This window comes from Caretta caretta, chromosome 3, assembly GCF_965140235.1.
Source record: "Caretta caretta isolate rCarCar2 chromosome 3, rCarCar1.hap1, whole genome shotgun sequence".
Lineage (NCBI taxonomy): Eukaryota > Metazoa > Chordata > Testudines > Cheloniidae > Caretta > Caretta caretta.
The window spans coordinates 147,974,084-147,991,545 of record NC_134208.1 but is presented as its reverse complement, the minus strand read 5'-3'; the positions used below and the strand labels follow the sequence as shown (position 1 = coordinate 147,991,545).

At 40.5% G+C, this 17,462-nt stretch overlaps 1 protein-coding gene across 3 annotated transcripts in view; it reads right to left on the bottom strand.

The window, feature by feature from the left end:
- TTC27 (tetratricopeptide repeat domain 27) overlaps positions 1-17,462 on the bottom strand; it is a 182,670-nt gene that overhangs the window by 35,011 nt on the left and 130,197 nt on the right. For all 3 annotated transcript variants that reach the window (XM_048843605.2, XM_048843604.2, XM_048843606.2), the window contains one exon: positions 13,225-13,452. In XM_048843605.2, coding sequence (XP_048699562.2) covers positions 13,225-13,452 — 228 coding nt within the window. The remainder of the gene's footprint in view (positions 1-13,224; positions 13,453-17,462) is intronic.

Sequence of the window (17,462 nt, the reverse complement as noted above, 5' to 3'; positions counted from 1 at the left end):
CTTAAGTTTGCTTTCCAAATGTTCTTTAATCTGGGGAGCCCAGGTGCGGACTTCTATGGCACAACATGGGCAGTGCAAACATTCAAACTCACTCTCTTGTTCTGTTTTTCTTTTTTAAAACTTAAAAAACAAAATCCCTTGTATTCTGAAAAAGTTAAGATGTAGTTTTTTGATTATGATAGATGAAAAGTGGAAGTAGTTCACACTGAACTGATGTTTAAATAAGTCTTCTCTGTACAAAATTTAAGTACACAGGGCAGAGAAATTCTACTCTCTCTCAGAAAAGGCCTACTGCAGCAACTAAAATGGATTGCTATCACAGAGAGAACAGAGAGTAGGTGAGGGGTGACTAATATTCCTGGATGAGCAGTGGGCGGAGGGCAGAGAGTACCCAGCAGATGAGGGGTGCCTGGTACTCTAGGTACAGTAGGTGGGGGGTGCCCGGCAGAGGAGGGGGTGCCCGGCATTCATAGGGGCCTGTGGATGGAGAAGGGGTACACAGTATTTCTGGGGGCTGCAGGAGGGCCACTACCGTCCCTTGCCACATGACATCCTCTCAGAAGAGCTGAGAATAGGTGGAAACTCTGTCTATATGATATTTAGATATAACCTTGTATTATAAGAAATAATATCTTCCAAACAAAATATAGAGCAGTTTTTTGTCCTAAGTTTTTAACAATCATGGATATACAAAAGTATAAAATATACGTGAATTGCTTAATTCTCCACACAAGGTTTGCGCTTACAGCGCACAGCACCAATGCACATCGGTTTAGAAAAGCAAGTGAATAACACTCAAAAGTTTGCATCCTTTCTTGTATCTTGTGAGAAAATTATGTTCATTTTTGGGTCCTGGCTATAAATATTGTTAATGATAAAAAAATTTGTTTTGCAGTACAAAATTACATTTTCTACATAAAAATGTCTGATAATTAAAAATGAATGATAGCCGCAAAAGCTATGATGTTACAATATTAAATGTTCCTACTAATTACAATTTTTTAAAAAAAAACTAACATTTTTAGAGAGAGAAAACTGCCAATAATGTGTTTAGTTTTTTTGTTTTGAATGCAGCAAACTTGTTGATAAGCTTCAACTAGCATTACCTACAAACACACTTCTAATCCTTTTTCGTGCAATAATTAGATGTCGAGGCACTGCTTAAGCGAGTAAAGACACTCCTGAATCCTGAGAGTATGTATGCAGGTATGTACCCTACAGGGCTCTCTATTCACCCAAGCAGTGCCTCCCTTGTCTATCTATACTTCTGTTTTTACCAGTGTAATGTCCTGCTGCTGGAGTCTTTTCCCACCACAAGGAAAGGCTCCAGCAGTGGGAAAACTGTCAGCAACCTGCTGCCTGAGCCTTTCCTTGCCACAGGGAAAGACTTCAGCAGCAGGGAAACACTCCCCCAATGCCACCCCACTGCCAGATCCTTTCACTGACAGGTAGCTACACACCACAGAGTGGGCGCAGTTTGATTTTCACTGTGGCATGCAACTACTCATACACGATATGCCATAGTAAGAGGTGTGCAGAGTAGATGTCTTTAAAAGCCAAAGAAGTGAGTTGGTCAAACAGTAACTTTTCCAACAATAGCAAGTTAAGATAAACAGTACTATCTTTCAGAACAAGTAATCTGATTTTGGTACTGAGTCCTAAATACATTGATAAAACATTTTCTGAAGTCCTTGCTGGTTAAACACATCCATAAAAAAAAAATCAAACTGGATTTCAACATTTCAAAACATTTTATAATCAGCTGGGGAACTGTTCCAGACTCTAATATCTAGTGTAAAAAGCCTCCATCATTCAAAGTGCCAAGATAAGAATAATGAAAGAAAGAGTCACTATTTTTGTAGGAAGGAAAAAAAATTGGGTCAGATTATGTTATCCTTAATTCATACTGTGTAGCAATATCTTATTCCACACTGTCCTTTTGATTTCAACATAACTACTTGTGGAGGAAGGTTTTTATGTGGGTAAAGGTGTCACAAACTACCCTGTTGTAACAAAATTAACACAACGGGTCCATTTTTCTGCTGATCTTGTAGCAAGCCATTAACATAGGCTCTCACTATGAAAGTACATACAAAGTGTTACAATTAGCAATTCAGGGCCCAGACCAGGTCAGTGACCAAAAGCTGGTAGCTCAAATGAACCTTGCATCAGGATACTCATTATGATGCACATTTCTATCCACACTAGTCTCCTACTTTCAGCTTGTCCACCCCACCCACACCAGTCCAACCAGACCAGTAATTCCCTGTTATTTATTGATATTAAAATTAATTGATTTTATTCTTTCAACATTTTCAGTTTTCATTGGGCTGCAGATAACTGTATTGAAAAGACACAGCAGCTTTCTACATGTCATGGAAGGTAGGTGGGTTTGACAGCTGAAAGTTGAGACTTTTGGCGTTCAGGACTCTATGGGAGTTGTTTTTGACACCCACAAAGCAGTTGAGGGTTTTGGTATTGGGGAGGGGCTGCATCTCCTTTCTCCCACTCTCAAAATTTTTGGCAGGCTAGAAGGTGACTCTAAATGTGGGACAGAGTAAGATTTGAATTCTTCATGCCTCATCCCAGGAAACCTTGTTAGCAAGAACCACCCAATACTGCCCAACATATGCAGGAACACCTAAAAATAAAAGTAGTATATTAGCTTGATCTTTCTGCTAAAATGATCATCCATGAAATACTTATCTATGCTGACATTGAAAGTATTGTTAGGTTTCTGAGTCAACATCCCTGGGAGACGCAAAGGGGAATTCAAACCTTTCAGGCTCTCTGCAGACTTAGGCAGACATCACATCGGTTTATATTTAGTTCACATTTTAAGCCATACGATCTACAAACTTTGTTTTTAAAACACAAAAAGCTTAGATTCTGGAAAACAATTATTGGTGCTTTTAAAATAAAGTTATAAAAAGCATTGCAGAAGAAAAGTTTGGCACTACTACGACTATCAAGGTTGCCCAATACGTCCTACTGTAAGACCCATTTTTCAGTTGCTTAGAACATTACAACATTAACTGTTTTGGCTGAAATTTTAGAGGCTGGGTGTCAGAGTCATAGAATATCAGGGTTGGAAGGGACCTCAGGAGGTCATCTAGTCCAACCCCCTGCTCAAAGCAGGACCAATCCCCAACTAAATCATCCCAGCCAGGGCTTTGTCAAGCCTGACCTTAAAAACTTCTAAGGAAGGAGATTCCACCACCTCCCTAGGTAACACATTCCAGTGTTTCACCACCCTCCTAGCAAAAAAGTTTTTCCTAATATCCAACCTAAACCTCCCCCACTGCAACTTGTGACCATTACTCCTTGTTTTGTCATCTGCTACCACTGAGAGCAGTCTAGATCCATCCTCTTTGGAACCCCCTTTCAGGTAGTTGAAAGCAGCTATCAAATCCCCCCTCATTCTTCTCTTCTGCAGACTAAACAATCCCAGCTCCCTCAGCCTCTCCTCATAAGTTATGTGTTCCAGTCTCCTAATCATTTTTGTTGCCCTCTGCTGGACGTTTTCCAATTTTTCCACATTCTTCTTGTAGTGTGGGGCCCAAAACTGGGGACAGTACTCCAGATGAGGCCTCACCAATGTCGAATAGAAGGGAAGGATCACGTCCCTCGATCTGCTCGCTATGCCCCTACTTATACATCCCAAAATGCCATTGGCCTTCTTGGCAACAAGGGCACACTGTTGACTCATATCCAGCTTCTCGTCCACTGTAATCCCTAGGTCCTTTTCTGCAGAACTGCTGCCTAGCCATTCGGTCCCTAGTCTGTGGCGGTGCAAGGGATTCTTCCGTCCTAAGTGCAGGACTCTGCACTTGTCCTTGTTGAACCTCATCAGATTTCTTTTGGCCCAATCCTCTAATTTGTCTAGGTCCCTCTGTATCCTATCCCTGCCCTCCAGCATATCTACCACTCCTTCCAGTTTAGTGTCATCTGCAAACTTGCTGAGGGTGCAATCCACACCATCCTCCAGATCATTTATGAAGATATTGAACAAAACCGGCCCAAGGACCGACCCTTGGGGCACTCCACTTGGTACCTGCTGCCAACTAGACATGGAGCCATTGATCACAACCCATTGAGCCCGATAATCTAGCCAACTTTCTATCCACCTTATCGTCCATTCATCCAGCCCATACTACTTTAACTTGCTGGCAAGAATACTGTGGGAGACTGTGTCAAAACCTTTGCTAAAGTCAAGGAACAACACGTCCACTACTTTCCCCTCATCCACAGAGCCAGTTATCTTGTCATAGAAGGCAATTAGATTAGTCAGGCATGACTTGCCCTTGGTGAATCCATGCTGACTGTTCCTGATCACTTTCCTCTCCTCTAAGAGCTTCGGAATTGATTCCTTGAGGATCTGCTCCATGATTTTTCCAGGGACTGAGGTGAGGTTGACTGGCTTGTAGTTCCCCGGATCCTCCTCCTTCCCTTTTTTAAAGATGGGCACTACATTAGCCTTTTTCCAGTCGTCTGCGACTTCCCCCGATCGGCATGAGTTTTCAAAGATAATGGCCAATGGCTCTGCAATCACATCCACCAACTCCTTTAGCACTCTCGGATGCAGTGCATCCGACTCCATGGACTTGTTCTCGTCCAGCTTTTCTAAATAGTCCCGAACCACTTCTTTCTCCACAGAGGCCTGGTCACCTCCTCCCCATGCTGTGCTGCCCAGTGCAGCAGTCTGGGAGCTGACCTTGTTCATGAAGACAGAGGCAAAAAAAGCACCGAGTGCATTAGCTTTTTCCACATCCTCTGTCACTAGGTTGTCTCCCTCATTCAGTAAGGGGCCCACACTTTCCTTGACCTTCCCCCTCAGCTGAATCTTTTTTGGAAAATTTCAGCCAATGCTGTTCAGCCATTTCTGAAACAGGGACACTATGCTGTTTTCCCATGTTCAATGCAGAGGCAATGAGAGCAGGACCTTGGTTTGGGGAGGGAGTAGATTGATACGACGAGCCTAGGGGGAAAAGACTTGGACTGGAGGCTGGAAGTGGAAGGAGAGAGAAACTGGGACTGGAAGCTGGGGGATGAGCATGGGACTCACTGGGCAAGAAGACTGGGACAGGATCCAGGTGGGAGCAAGGAGGTGGAGGGAGAAACGAGAGAAATCTGACAAGGAACCAGAGAGCGAGGGGAGAACTGGGATTGGCTGGGCATAGAGATTGGGAGTACTCTGATTAGACGAGGAGATTGAGAGGGAGGCTGGGACCAGAAGCCAATGGAGACAGGGAATGTGGGCACAGGGGTGGCCACAGGCCATGAAAGAAACAGACAGATCAGACAAGGAGCCAGGAGGGTGGAGCTAGGCTTGCTGAGCAATGAGACTATGACTTGGATGAAAAGCCTGAGGAGTGAAGACTGGGACTGGATAAGCGAGGAAAGTGAGACAGGGGTGAGGAGTAGGGGGTGGGACAAAGACAGCGACAGGTTGTATGGGGAGGGGGAAAGAGACAGAACGGTCAAGCTTGGGGAAAACAGGCAGAAGAATCAGTGCCTACTAGAGCACAGTTCTCTCAAGAGCCTGGACTGGAACACAAGATTCATGAGTCTCAGTATTCCTTTGCTGTACACAAATATCTGTGAAACCCACTGGCAATATGTTCCATCCCAATCTCATGCTATTTCACAGGGTTATGTAAGGAAAGAGACTATTGTCTGCTTCATTTGTTGCAGAATCTGGAAGTTGTATAGTGAATGAGACAGCGGATTTATGTAAAGAAAGGACAGTCTCATGGTTAAGACAGTTGAATGCCATCCTGGAAAACTGGATTCTCTCTCTGCTACAGAGTTCCTAAATGATACTAGTCAAGTTACTGACACCAAACTTTCCACAGGTAGTCACTAATTGTGCATTCCTCATTTTCTGGGTACCCAACTTGACACCCTTTGGGGTCTGAATTAAAGTGGTGAGCACTCAACTGGAGCTGAAGTCAATGGGAGATGTGCTTTGAATGATTTAAATACTATGTACTTTGAAAAATCAGGTCCTAGGAGTCTCAATTTGGGCACCCATAGTTAGCTGAAATTTTGATCTTAATTTCTGTGCCTCAGTTCCCCCTTTGTTCAGTAATGGCCATTCTGACTACTATAGGCAGCGGCCTTTGAAGTTTTTATGCCTCTTTTGTGACCCCCATCAAAACCAATTAATGAATCCATTTCCTTCGATCCTCTGCTGTATTGAGGTAACATTTATTTGTCCTTTGAACATCTAGAAAGAGTACATGTACCTTCTCTAAGTGTTTCTAAGGTGGGTAATGACATTTTTGACTAAGATGAAAAGTGAACAAGATACGCTGCTAGTTTAGAGACGGATTTGGCAGTATTCTGTGCAGAAAGAATAAGAATTCCACTTTATTGGGCAGGGCATCAAATCTGACTACTCTGCTGGCTGATGTAATAATTTCTCTGAGGAAAGCGACTGAAAAGTAGTGTAAGGCAAACTTTGTCAGAGGTTCAAAAAATAAATTTTGTCAAGGCTTGTGAAACTAGGTTAAAGTTCCTTTTTGGCACTAGTTTGTTGGTTTGATATCCAAGTCTGTCCATTGATTAGAAAAACAGAGATGAGACTGAACTGTGAAGATTCAGTTCAAAGCAGATACCATCATATGATGATAATTTAGGCTCAGATCTGTGTTATACCTTGTGATCAGGAAGCCCAAGGCAAGTTTAGAATAAAAGTTCAACCCTGTTTGTTTACATAAATTACCTTTGCCCACTACCTCACTCGCTACAAGGCTGACTGATTTTCAAAAGGGAAATTCTTGAGAGTAAGACTTTTATTGCATTGTTTGAAGCTTTGAAATCCAGTTGCAGTCAATGGCAAGCTGACTTCCAGAGAGATACTGATATATGACCTATTTGCAGGCTCTCTCAAATCCGTGCAGGCTAGCATGCAAAGTTATCTGAGCCACATGGTCTGGTCTGCTACTTTCAGAAAAGTGCTTGCAGTGTTGTTATAGCCATGTTGGTCCCAAGATAGCAGAGGGACAAGGTGGGTTAGGCAATATCTTTTACTGGACCAACTTCCGTTAGTGAAAGAGAGCACTTTGAGCTACACAGAGCTCTTCTTCAGCTCTGGGAAAGGTACTCAAGTGTCACAGCTAAATAAAGGTGTTAGTTAACTCAATAGGTGGAAGAAGTCTCAAGGCTTCTCAAGTTAACTCAACTATCACCCTTCCTCTCCTTCTAATTCACATGCTGTAATTCTATTGGGGAAGTGAGTCAGTAACATAAATGGGATTGTATATGTGTCAAGAGTTCTCACTGGCAGATTACTGGGCTGCCAACTGTCACCGGAATGGCCACAACCCATTGTAGCAAGACTCTGGCTGTGAAAATGTAAGCCATTTCTAGCCTCAGTCTCAAAAACCAGGTTAGGAAGAATAGTCAATATCCTTATCTAAGAAATCTTTGGGAACACCGGATTCTGTTCACAGAAATCAGAACGTTTTTTTGATCAATGCTAGAAAGGAAGAATAGATTCTTAGCAACAGAGAATGTGTCATTTATGTAGTTGAATCATTCATAATTTCTGGGAGGAACCTACATTTCTTCTAAGATATTCTGGAACAGAGAATTAACTTTTGGAAGGATACATTTTAGGCAGATCTTTAGAAGACAATGGTGTATGAAAAACTTCAGTATCCAAGGGGGGAGGGGCGGGGCGGCGGGCGGGCAAGATACATTATTTTATCCAACTTGTCTCAAACAATTTGCCTCTAAATCATAGGTAGAACATCCTGAGGAACAGGAAATTTCTCTCTCCTATATGGAGGAAAGCTGCTCATTTTTATTTGTTTTGGACTGGCTTTCATTTAAAAGCTTTCTTTGGATGGAACACAAAAAATGAAGAGCACCTCTCAGCAGAATGCTTGTTAGTTTTACGCTTTAAGGAATAAAACCTGCTGCCTTTATTAACCAAAACTCCTCTTGCCTTAAGTGGGAATTTTGCCTGAATAATAGCAGCTGAATTTGACTCTAAATACTTTTTTCCCTTTGCATTTCCCATGGGAGACAGGGACCAGGAAGACAAGAATGGATCTTTCTTCCTTTTTTAGCTTCTAATGTGTATATAATTTGAGTGACCTTGAGTCCTTGTATGAATCAGAATCAGGCTCTGACTCACTGGAATCAAACATGTCATTTAAGCATTGAATCACTTCAGGATTTAAATTCTTAATGCTTCAGGGAAATATTTTCCTACAGGGTGATTTGTTTCTGCAGAACTACAATTAGCCTTGATGGTTTTTGTACGATTCTGTGGAAAGACAGGAGATTTGGAGGGGGAGGAATTATATGCCATCTTCTCATGGACCTGGGGAACAGTTATGAGAAGCACAATATACAGACATAGAAGAGGGGAAAGCACATTATAATATCTATATCCTTTACAGGACAGGCATTACTGGAGTGGGCATCACACATAATAGTAACCAAAAAAGTGATTCTATAGAAAATGTACCTCTGTATACAGCGAGGTAAATGTGGGTGGAATCTGACAAGCCACTCACCTTGGAGAGAAAAGCAGAAGTCCTGAGTTGCACTAATTGCAGACAGAGATTCTGGTATGCAGAGAAATAGGATAATAGTTCAATGAATGTCAATTGCACCCAAAAATAGAAGAGTAAGAGAAACTAATTACCACAACATTTAGAAAGGTGAGGTTGGAAAAGAACAGTCAAGCTGCTCAAAACTGATATGAAAGACAGTGTTGCAGTCCAGACATGCAAGAGATCTGGGCTCAATTTCTGGCTCTGCACAGACTTTTTTGGTGACCACAGGCAGGTCATTTAATATCTGTGCCTCACTTTTCTCTCTATACAATGGGGATAATATCACTTTCTTTCTCCCAACCTGTATCTGTCTTGTCTATTCAGATTTTAAACTATATGTTCATTCACTGCCTAGTACAACAGTGACCTGATCTTGACTGGGGCCTTTAGGTACTACTCTAATGCAAATTACCACCACCACAAGCACAGCAGTGATCATGAGTAAGGGTACAATTCTGTCATGGAGGCCACGGATTCCGTGACTTTCCAGGACCTCCATGACTTCTTCCGCATCGGCAGGGCTGAAGTAGCTGTCAATCCCACGGACGCTGGAGCAGCAGCCCAGGGCTGAAGCAGTGTGGAGGGAGTGGACCATCTGCCCCAGGGCTGCCGGAGCAGCATTCCATAGGGCTGGCAGAGCAGTGGCCTGGGGCCATCCATGGGGCAGCTGAAGCAGCTGCTGGAGGCCAGCCCCTGTGCTGCTCCCACTGTTACCCCCAGACCTCCCAGGTATTTTTTTAGTAAAAGTTAGGGACAGGTCACAGGCTTCTCTGAATTTTTGTTTATTGCCCACAACCTGTCCCTGACTTTTACTAAAAATACCTGTGACAGACACTTAACCTTAATCATGAGTAACTAACAGCAGACGGAGACCAAGCTTCTGTAGTTCACTTCACAGAGATTGCTGTAGGCAGATTAAATTGTTTCTGTACATCTTAGAAGTTGGATAGAACAGCGCAGAAGGCCAGTTTTATTCAAATTTCCTCCCCATCAGAGAAAATGGTTACAAACTGAAGAAAGACTTTAGAAGGTAGACTGCAAAATGGAACAGTAAGGCTGCCAGCTGCTTCACAGATGAAGGTAGCTTAAGGTCACAGATGCTGAATTACTGGTTTTAGTTCTTATGGATGGCTCCAGAACTCTCTCTAGCACAGCTGTCTCTGTAACAATGGGAAGATCTTAATCAACAATCTTCCATATAATCTGCATTAGAACAAGCTTTTGTATTGCCAAAATAAGCAGGTGAAATGTGTTCTATGCTTTACCTTATAATGCTTGAGAGTCATGCTGAAACATTTATAGACTCCAACACCAAAAATGTAGAATTACTGATACTGCTTTCAGCATACTGTGAGACAAACAAATGTGAAGATTTTGTTGAAAAATAACTCAGTGGAAATTATTCAGTTTACTTTAGTCTCACTTGTAAAAAACAATTACTGTTGAAATACAAGTTTTTATCTCATTGAAGAATTGTCACCACATGTAATAAAGTTTAAGGAAGAGCAACTGCCACTGGCAGTGCATTGTTTTCATTTTCCCTGCTAAGTCAAGAGAGAAAACAAACATGCTACGGAGCAGGAATCCAAATCTCAGAGCAAGGAAACAGATGCTTTCTTTTTTCTTTTCTTTTTTTTTTTTTGGGGCGGGGGACGGGACAGGGTTGTTAAAAAGAAAAACTAGCCATATTTAAAGAAGCTTATATTAAATTTCTGAAAACCTCAATTAATTCCCCTGCTGCAGTACAGGAGCTCTTTACTATAATTTATTATTTTTCTTTGGATGCCAGGTAACATTGTTGATGCATCTACTTTCAGCCAAATTACTACAGAATAGCTGGAGCTAACTGCCCAGAATACTTTAGCACAACAAACATTTCCAAATGAGCTGCAGGTTCAATTTTAACCATGATGTTCTAGTGTCTCTCAAAGTCTCAGGTTGGAAAGTAAACTATTTAACATTACTATCTCCATTCTATCAGATACGTAAGTGTGCTTTTACTCAGACTTTTAAATTTGCTTGCAGGTCTTTATACTTTTATTTCCTGGGACAATGACATTAATACATTCCTTTCTTTTTATTTTCAGGTAACTTTTTCAGAAACTAAGGTGAACACTCAATCAGAAACCTAGTTTGGCCTAAATGATTAAGCGCTTTGTTTACTATAAATTGCTAATTAGCTTGTGGATAAAATAATCAGGATCTATTAATCTTTATTTTCCAAGGTTCTCAATCAACTCTTTGGAATGTTGCACCTTTCTCTGTGCTTTCTTTTACTGTGCTACCAACATTTCAAAGTCATTTATTTTTATTTCCTACATCCTCGATGAACCTCAAATGTCTAATTTTCAAAAACCTAATACAGCTCTCCTGCATTTTTCTCCTGTCTCAGTTAACAGCCTCATCATCATCTCAATTTATAAAAGTTCTTGCTGACTCACAGAGATGGCTCAAGTCAGTCACAGATACAGACACCGCCTCTGGAGTGTTTTCCTCTTCCTTGCTTTCATGTTTGAGTGATGAAGTCTCCCCCACCCCTCTCCTTTTTTTTAAAACCTCAGATGTGGTATTATCTCAACTACTCTTCTTGCCTGGCACTCCCCTTGGTTAAATTCTGTCTATCCATATAACCAAATTTCTCCCAAATATACCCTTTCCCCAACCTCTCTCTCTTTCTCATGTTCTAAGCTTTTGGTTACACGATAACAGAGGTACCAGAAATCATAATCTGAAGAATTTAAAGGATAAGACTATTTACTGCTTGTACCTGTTAGTACCCTCTTTTCTCCAACTGCAGGATCCCCTTATTCTCACAGCAAATCAAGGCCTTTTTGATGGTGCTCACTCTTCCCTTATTTCTTGTGGTTGGTTTTGTGAGAAGATCCCAAACTTTCTTCAATCCCCTTGAACCAAGAGATAGATTTTTGTTGCTTGGGAAGCTCCATTTTGCTTTCCCAGACCGTTTCAGCTTATCTGTTTGGTTTACAGGGTTCTCAGTTACAACCTTGTTTCTGAGTAGCAGCCATGTTAGTCTGTATTCGCAAAAAGAAAAGGAGTACTAGTGGCACCTTAGAGACTAACCAATTTATTTGAGCATAAGCTTTCGTGCATCTGATGAAGTGAGCTGTAGCTTACGAAAGCTTATGCTCAAATAAATTGGTTAGTCTCTAAGGTGCCACTAGTACTCCTAACCTTGTTTCTGGATCTTGCCTGGAAACACTGACAGATGACGTTCTACTTTACTTTGCTGGAACCTTCTCTCTTCCTGTGGTACCTCATGCAGACTGTGTTAAATGAAAATTCATATCTGTTTTCTGTTTACTGTCAAAGTGCAAGATCTCTTCATAAAGGACCAGAATGGGGTTAGCTACTGCACAGAGGGAGGGACAGGCCATAAGGTGCCACTCTAGGTTTGTGCTATCCATGCAGGCCTATTCATAGCCAAAAATCCTCAAACTCCCCCAAGGACAAAAACTTTGTTGGCCTAGAACCACTACTCAGCCAAGAGATGTGCAGAAGAAATGAATCCAAGAAAGGTCTTATGGGGTGTGAGCAGTGCTCCCCATATTTGTTAAGGAGCTCTAGGAGTCATCTATGAAGCACAATACCTGCTGGGAAGTGGCAGCTGTAATCCATTCCCAGTGCAAGGCAATAGTTATAAGACACAATTCAGCCCTAAACCGAAACATCAGCATACATGTTTTTAAGAGTGAAGAGTTTTTAAGAGTGGATTTAGCTGCACCCATAAGCTTGTCACTACCCAAATGGTAGTTCCTACGACTCTTTTGCAGGATTCGCTACTGAAAATATCTATATGGTCTGTTTTCTTTAACTAGGATGCAAGACAGCCAATCAAATTTATAAATACATTTGCATGTAAAAATCTTTTGCCAGCAGAAAAGGAGGGAGTAATAGTGTTAAGATTCTATAAATTATAATCTCTATTTTAGGTACTTCTAAGATGCCTATAAAATTGATATATTCTTAAATGCACATGAAATACTATTTTGCAGCTAGGGAACTATATTACATGAAAAAATATCATGCCAGATTAAGAATATACATTAGTGAGAAATACCTTCTATATTATACCATAATTGTATTACTGCGTTGTCTTTTGCAAACTTTTGCACTTTAATACTACACTTGGGCCAAATAGATTAAATAATAAAATGTTTGTAAAGTAGTATAAAACTTGTAAAACTACGTACAACTATCACTTCTAGAAGTGCATCACATGAGGTCACTGAAAGTTCTGATCCAGACCATTTGGCGGTGAGAAGAAACTTCAGATGCGGTTAGTCCACCCCACCCTTTATTGCCTAGCAACACTACCATTTGCAGTGTCTTGGCATTTTGGGGACAGTGGGGATGCAAAAAGCCAAGTCTCAATTTCAGCAGAAGGCCTGCATAGGAAAGCTTGTACATGTCCATTCCCTTATTATGCTGCTTCTAGACAGAGCTCTTAGTCTCTCACCTTGAAGATCAGCAATGTTTACCACATAAATTAATAACGTTAAAACGGTTACTCTGACCATTTGTGAACACAGTTAACCTGTTTTTAAATTTTGAAAAATAAATTTAAAAACACAACAAAATTAAAAAGTAAACATGCAAACTTTAAAAGCCATATTTGTTTTTCGTTCCCAACCTGCATGGGGTTAATCTTCACTGAACATTCGAAGCACTCCACACATTCTCTGAACTCTTTGTTGCGAAGATAGAGGAGACCCTTGGAGCGCTGGGCCCGGGCACTGCGATGCTTAGATAACTCCCAAGCCTTGTCAAAGTACTGGTGATCTTTAAGAACATCACCCAGCAAGCAATATAATCCTGGTGTTTCCTTTTTTTCTAGCTCTCGCCTCAAGACTTCTTCCGCCTATTATAAAAATAAAAAGGAAATGAGCCCCTTAATAGGAGAATCCATGGTCAATCTAACCACATATTACCATTGTCTCTCAGATTTTACACTTTAGCAGTTCCTTACATAATCTAAGAAAAGTCAAGAAATCTGAAAAACAAAACAGTATCTTGAACAAAGTCTGTGTCAGAGATAAATCCTTGAAAAAAAAAAAAAAAGTTCCATAAATTCTTTTACATCTTGTAAAGCCCAAAGACTAACATTTAAGTGCTGTTGTTAAAATTCTGTTCATGTCTGCATGAACCTTAAGGCATGATTTACTTATGTTAAATACGAAAGCCATATTCATTTTTATTGCAACTCTAGTGCAGTAAAAAGGAGTCATTTCAGAGATCAATTTTTTTCAAACTGTTTTTCATGGAAGTCAAGGTGAAATGTAAACTCTTACATTTTCCAGCAGAGGACTATTTGGAGATAAAGCAGAGGACTACGTGAAAAGGAGAATTTTTCTCCAGTAAAATTTTGAAATATGGTACAACCTGGGAGCACCTCAGTGTCAAAATGGGATTAACCTTTACCTCTTTGTACTGGGGAAAGTGTCAGTACGTTAAAGCTGCAAATAGCTGTTCCCCATTTCATGCCTCAACTGTATCTTTTGCCCAACAAGCAAATACAAACTCTGGAAATCCAATCTGTATCTCTTACATGGTAGTGCACTGCCGCTACTATTAGGCTACTGACAGGTCCTGCCTGCTCTTTTATTCTTCTTTGTTTGAATCACCTCATTAGGTATCCTCAATGCTTATTCCATTTCCTGATCTCTAATTTGCCCCTTCTGGAGGCAATGCTTCCAACATGTTTTATGTTACCTCTCTCTTTACTCCCTCTTGGCTGTGGCTGCTACTGTTCTACAAAATGTACAAATAAAAGCTATATTTTCATCTAAATGTAGGAGATAAAAATATATTCAGACATAAGTAAGCATTTAAAAACCAAGCTTCAGAGGATTTGCAGGCTTTTGGAAGAGAGGATATATGCTGGAGTTCCCACAAGACCTGTTAAAATTGAGTGCCTACAATACCCTTTATAACTCTGTCTTACTTTCCTCAGTGCCAGGTTACAGTCTCTCCCTAACCTCAAAGTTTCAAAAAGATACTTTCCCCTCCTTAGTCTCACCAATAAATAAATAGGTAGTGGTCTATCATCAGTGGTCCAAAGTGAATTTCCCCCCACCCAAATATAACCTCAACACATAACACACACAGATATTAGCAGCATCATTCAGAATTCAACTCAGTGTATGCTCTCTATTTGAAAGGATCAGTTTGAACCATATGATATTATGGCTTAGTCCAATAAATCCTGCCACAGAGCTAAGGTTGAGCAGTTTATTATTAATCACATTCCCCTGCAGTATGTCACTCACTCTACCTAAGGCAACTGCACTGTTGATCTTCACGTGGGAATGATTCTTCCCTCTTCTGTTCTAATGAAAGCTATTTTCCTTCCCCACACTTGCATAATCTCTAGGGAATTCAGTCAGAAAAAATGGCCAATGTGTGTGCAGTCTTCTACTGCCCCTCCCTCAATTTTGGGCATACAGGTTAATTTTGGACTATTAATAAAGTTCAAAGAGCCCATTCAGAAATCTTCAGAAAGAGCGAGCCCTTTCAAGCCCTTTTGTTGTGAATATTTTCATCTCTAATATATTAAGACATTCTTGCTGCCATCTATGGTAAGTGAAGATTTAGCAGAAACATAACAGTCTACAAATACTGGAAGGGCATAAACAAAGAAGGGAGAGGAATTGTTTAGGATTGTATGGGAACATAATTGGAAAATATGGTACCAAATTAAGAAGCAGAAAATTGTAGGCTGAGTCTCAGGAAAAATTTCTGACCAGTAAGAGTTCTTAAGCAGTGGAATAGTTTTCCAAAGGAAGCTGTGAAATCTCTATTACTTGAGACATTTATTATTAGACTGGGCAAAGCATGAGAAAAATATACCTTCATAAAAAACCCTAAGCTGGCAGAGGGAAAGACTAGATAACAAATAATTTTTCCTCACATCTCTAACTTCTCTGACTGTGATTAAATTAATAAATATTGACAGCTGATCTCAAAGATGATTAATTGTTCTAGAACAGAGAGAACCACACAATTAAAATAGGTTTCAGAGTAGCAGCCGTGTTAGTCTGTATTCGCAAAAAGAAAAGGAGTACTAGTGGCATCTTAGAGACTAACCAATTCTGCTGTGAACAGCAGCTATGAGCTGAAAAGGGCATTGCATGCTGCTCCTTTACCTCATCCTGTGTAAGTCACTCCCAAACCCAGGTCTCTGTATGGTAGTGCCTAGTACTGTTACACACTACACAAACAGCCCAGCTATTCACTAATTACATTTTACATTTAAGTGCGCAAAAACAGTATGTTTTGGCCTGAATTTGCAGGGATTCATTGCCAATATAAATATTCCAGCTTGGAGATAAAACAGAATAATTAAATATACAATACTTTGTCTGTTCACCTCCCATATATATTATGCAGTTGGTTTTTCATCCTCTCTTTGTTCCTCCAATCTTCACAGGACTAATGCAAATGATTCTTATCACAAAGTCACAAAATTATCTGGATTTTTAAAAATGATTAGTTTGTTGGCTCATACAAATCTGGATAATGCTTCAAATCAAGATTTCCCATTATGCTGTGCATTTTTGTTAAGAGCAAAATTACTCTTGTAATCTTGTAGCAGATATAAACTGGTATCCTGCTCTTTGATGGGAATTCTGGTTCTGTAGAAAGAAAAATATCGGAAGCAAAATCCTTCATGTGGATCTGAGTGGTGATCTTCTCTTGGTAAGACCATAATTTAGATAAATGAAGTGTAATCGCTGTGTGAGAGATTCATTTCATAATTCTTAATCATTAAACACATTTTTAATCACTTGAAATGTTACATAATTAGCAATGAAATCAAAATAAAATGAACTTTTGAAAAATATATTTTGAGCATGTTCCCAAACTATAGAACAAGCTACTTTTCTTAATCTTCACAAAACTTCTTAAATTTAACTTTATAAAAAAGGTAAATTTAACATGGTAAATAAAACTAAAATTACAGTTTCATAAATATTGCTGATTTAAACAAGATTTGGTTACAATTAAATGGTTTGGACAGGCGTGTCTAAGCTGAACTGGAATGAAAGCAAGAGCTCAGTTCACTAGACACTTATTTAAAACATGAAGAAAGATAATGCACTAATGGGCCGATGGGTGGGCAGCAGAGGTGACACAAACGGCCACTGCCTGGAGCCTGCCCGCACTCACTAACCACCGCAGAGCGCAGCCAGTGCCGGCTGGAAATGGGACGGGGGCGAGGCCCTGCTGGCCGAGAGCCAGCACGCAGTGGGGGCTGTGCTGATGGACCAGCACGGGGAGCGGCCCGGGTGGGTGTGGGAGACCCAAAATACAGGACAATTTGCCCATTTGTAAAAAAAAAAAAAAGTCAGGACACACGCAGGAGGGCTTAAAAAAGGGACATCTGGTCATCCTACCCTTGGGAGTGTATTTGACAGTCTACTAGAGAGGTAGTATGACAGAGTGGGTTGAGCATGAGGGTGGGAGAGGGAAACTCCCAAATTCTAATTCCTGTTTTGGAACTGACTCATTGCAGTCTTTGTCTCAGTTTCCTCTTCTACATATAGGGAATACTTATTTCTCTACAAGCCTGTTGTAAAGTTTAATGGCAGTAGTCACATTTTCAAAGCATCATGTAAAATATTAATTTAGTAATTTATATACTAGTTTGATCTTGCCTTGAAGAAGCTTTTCTGATATTCATCTAAATTGTCCTGTCTTTCCCCTTCCCATGTTCCTGTGCTGCACAGCACTTCATGATACTCCTTTTCTGCCACAAATTGCACAGGCAGTATTGTAGGCATGTTGGTCCCAGCTTACACCAGGGCACATCAACTCAAAGTGGCACCGGACCCTGCCAGAACAACAGTTACAAAACCTGTAGACATTTCT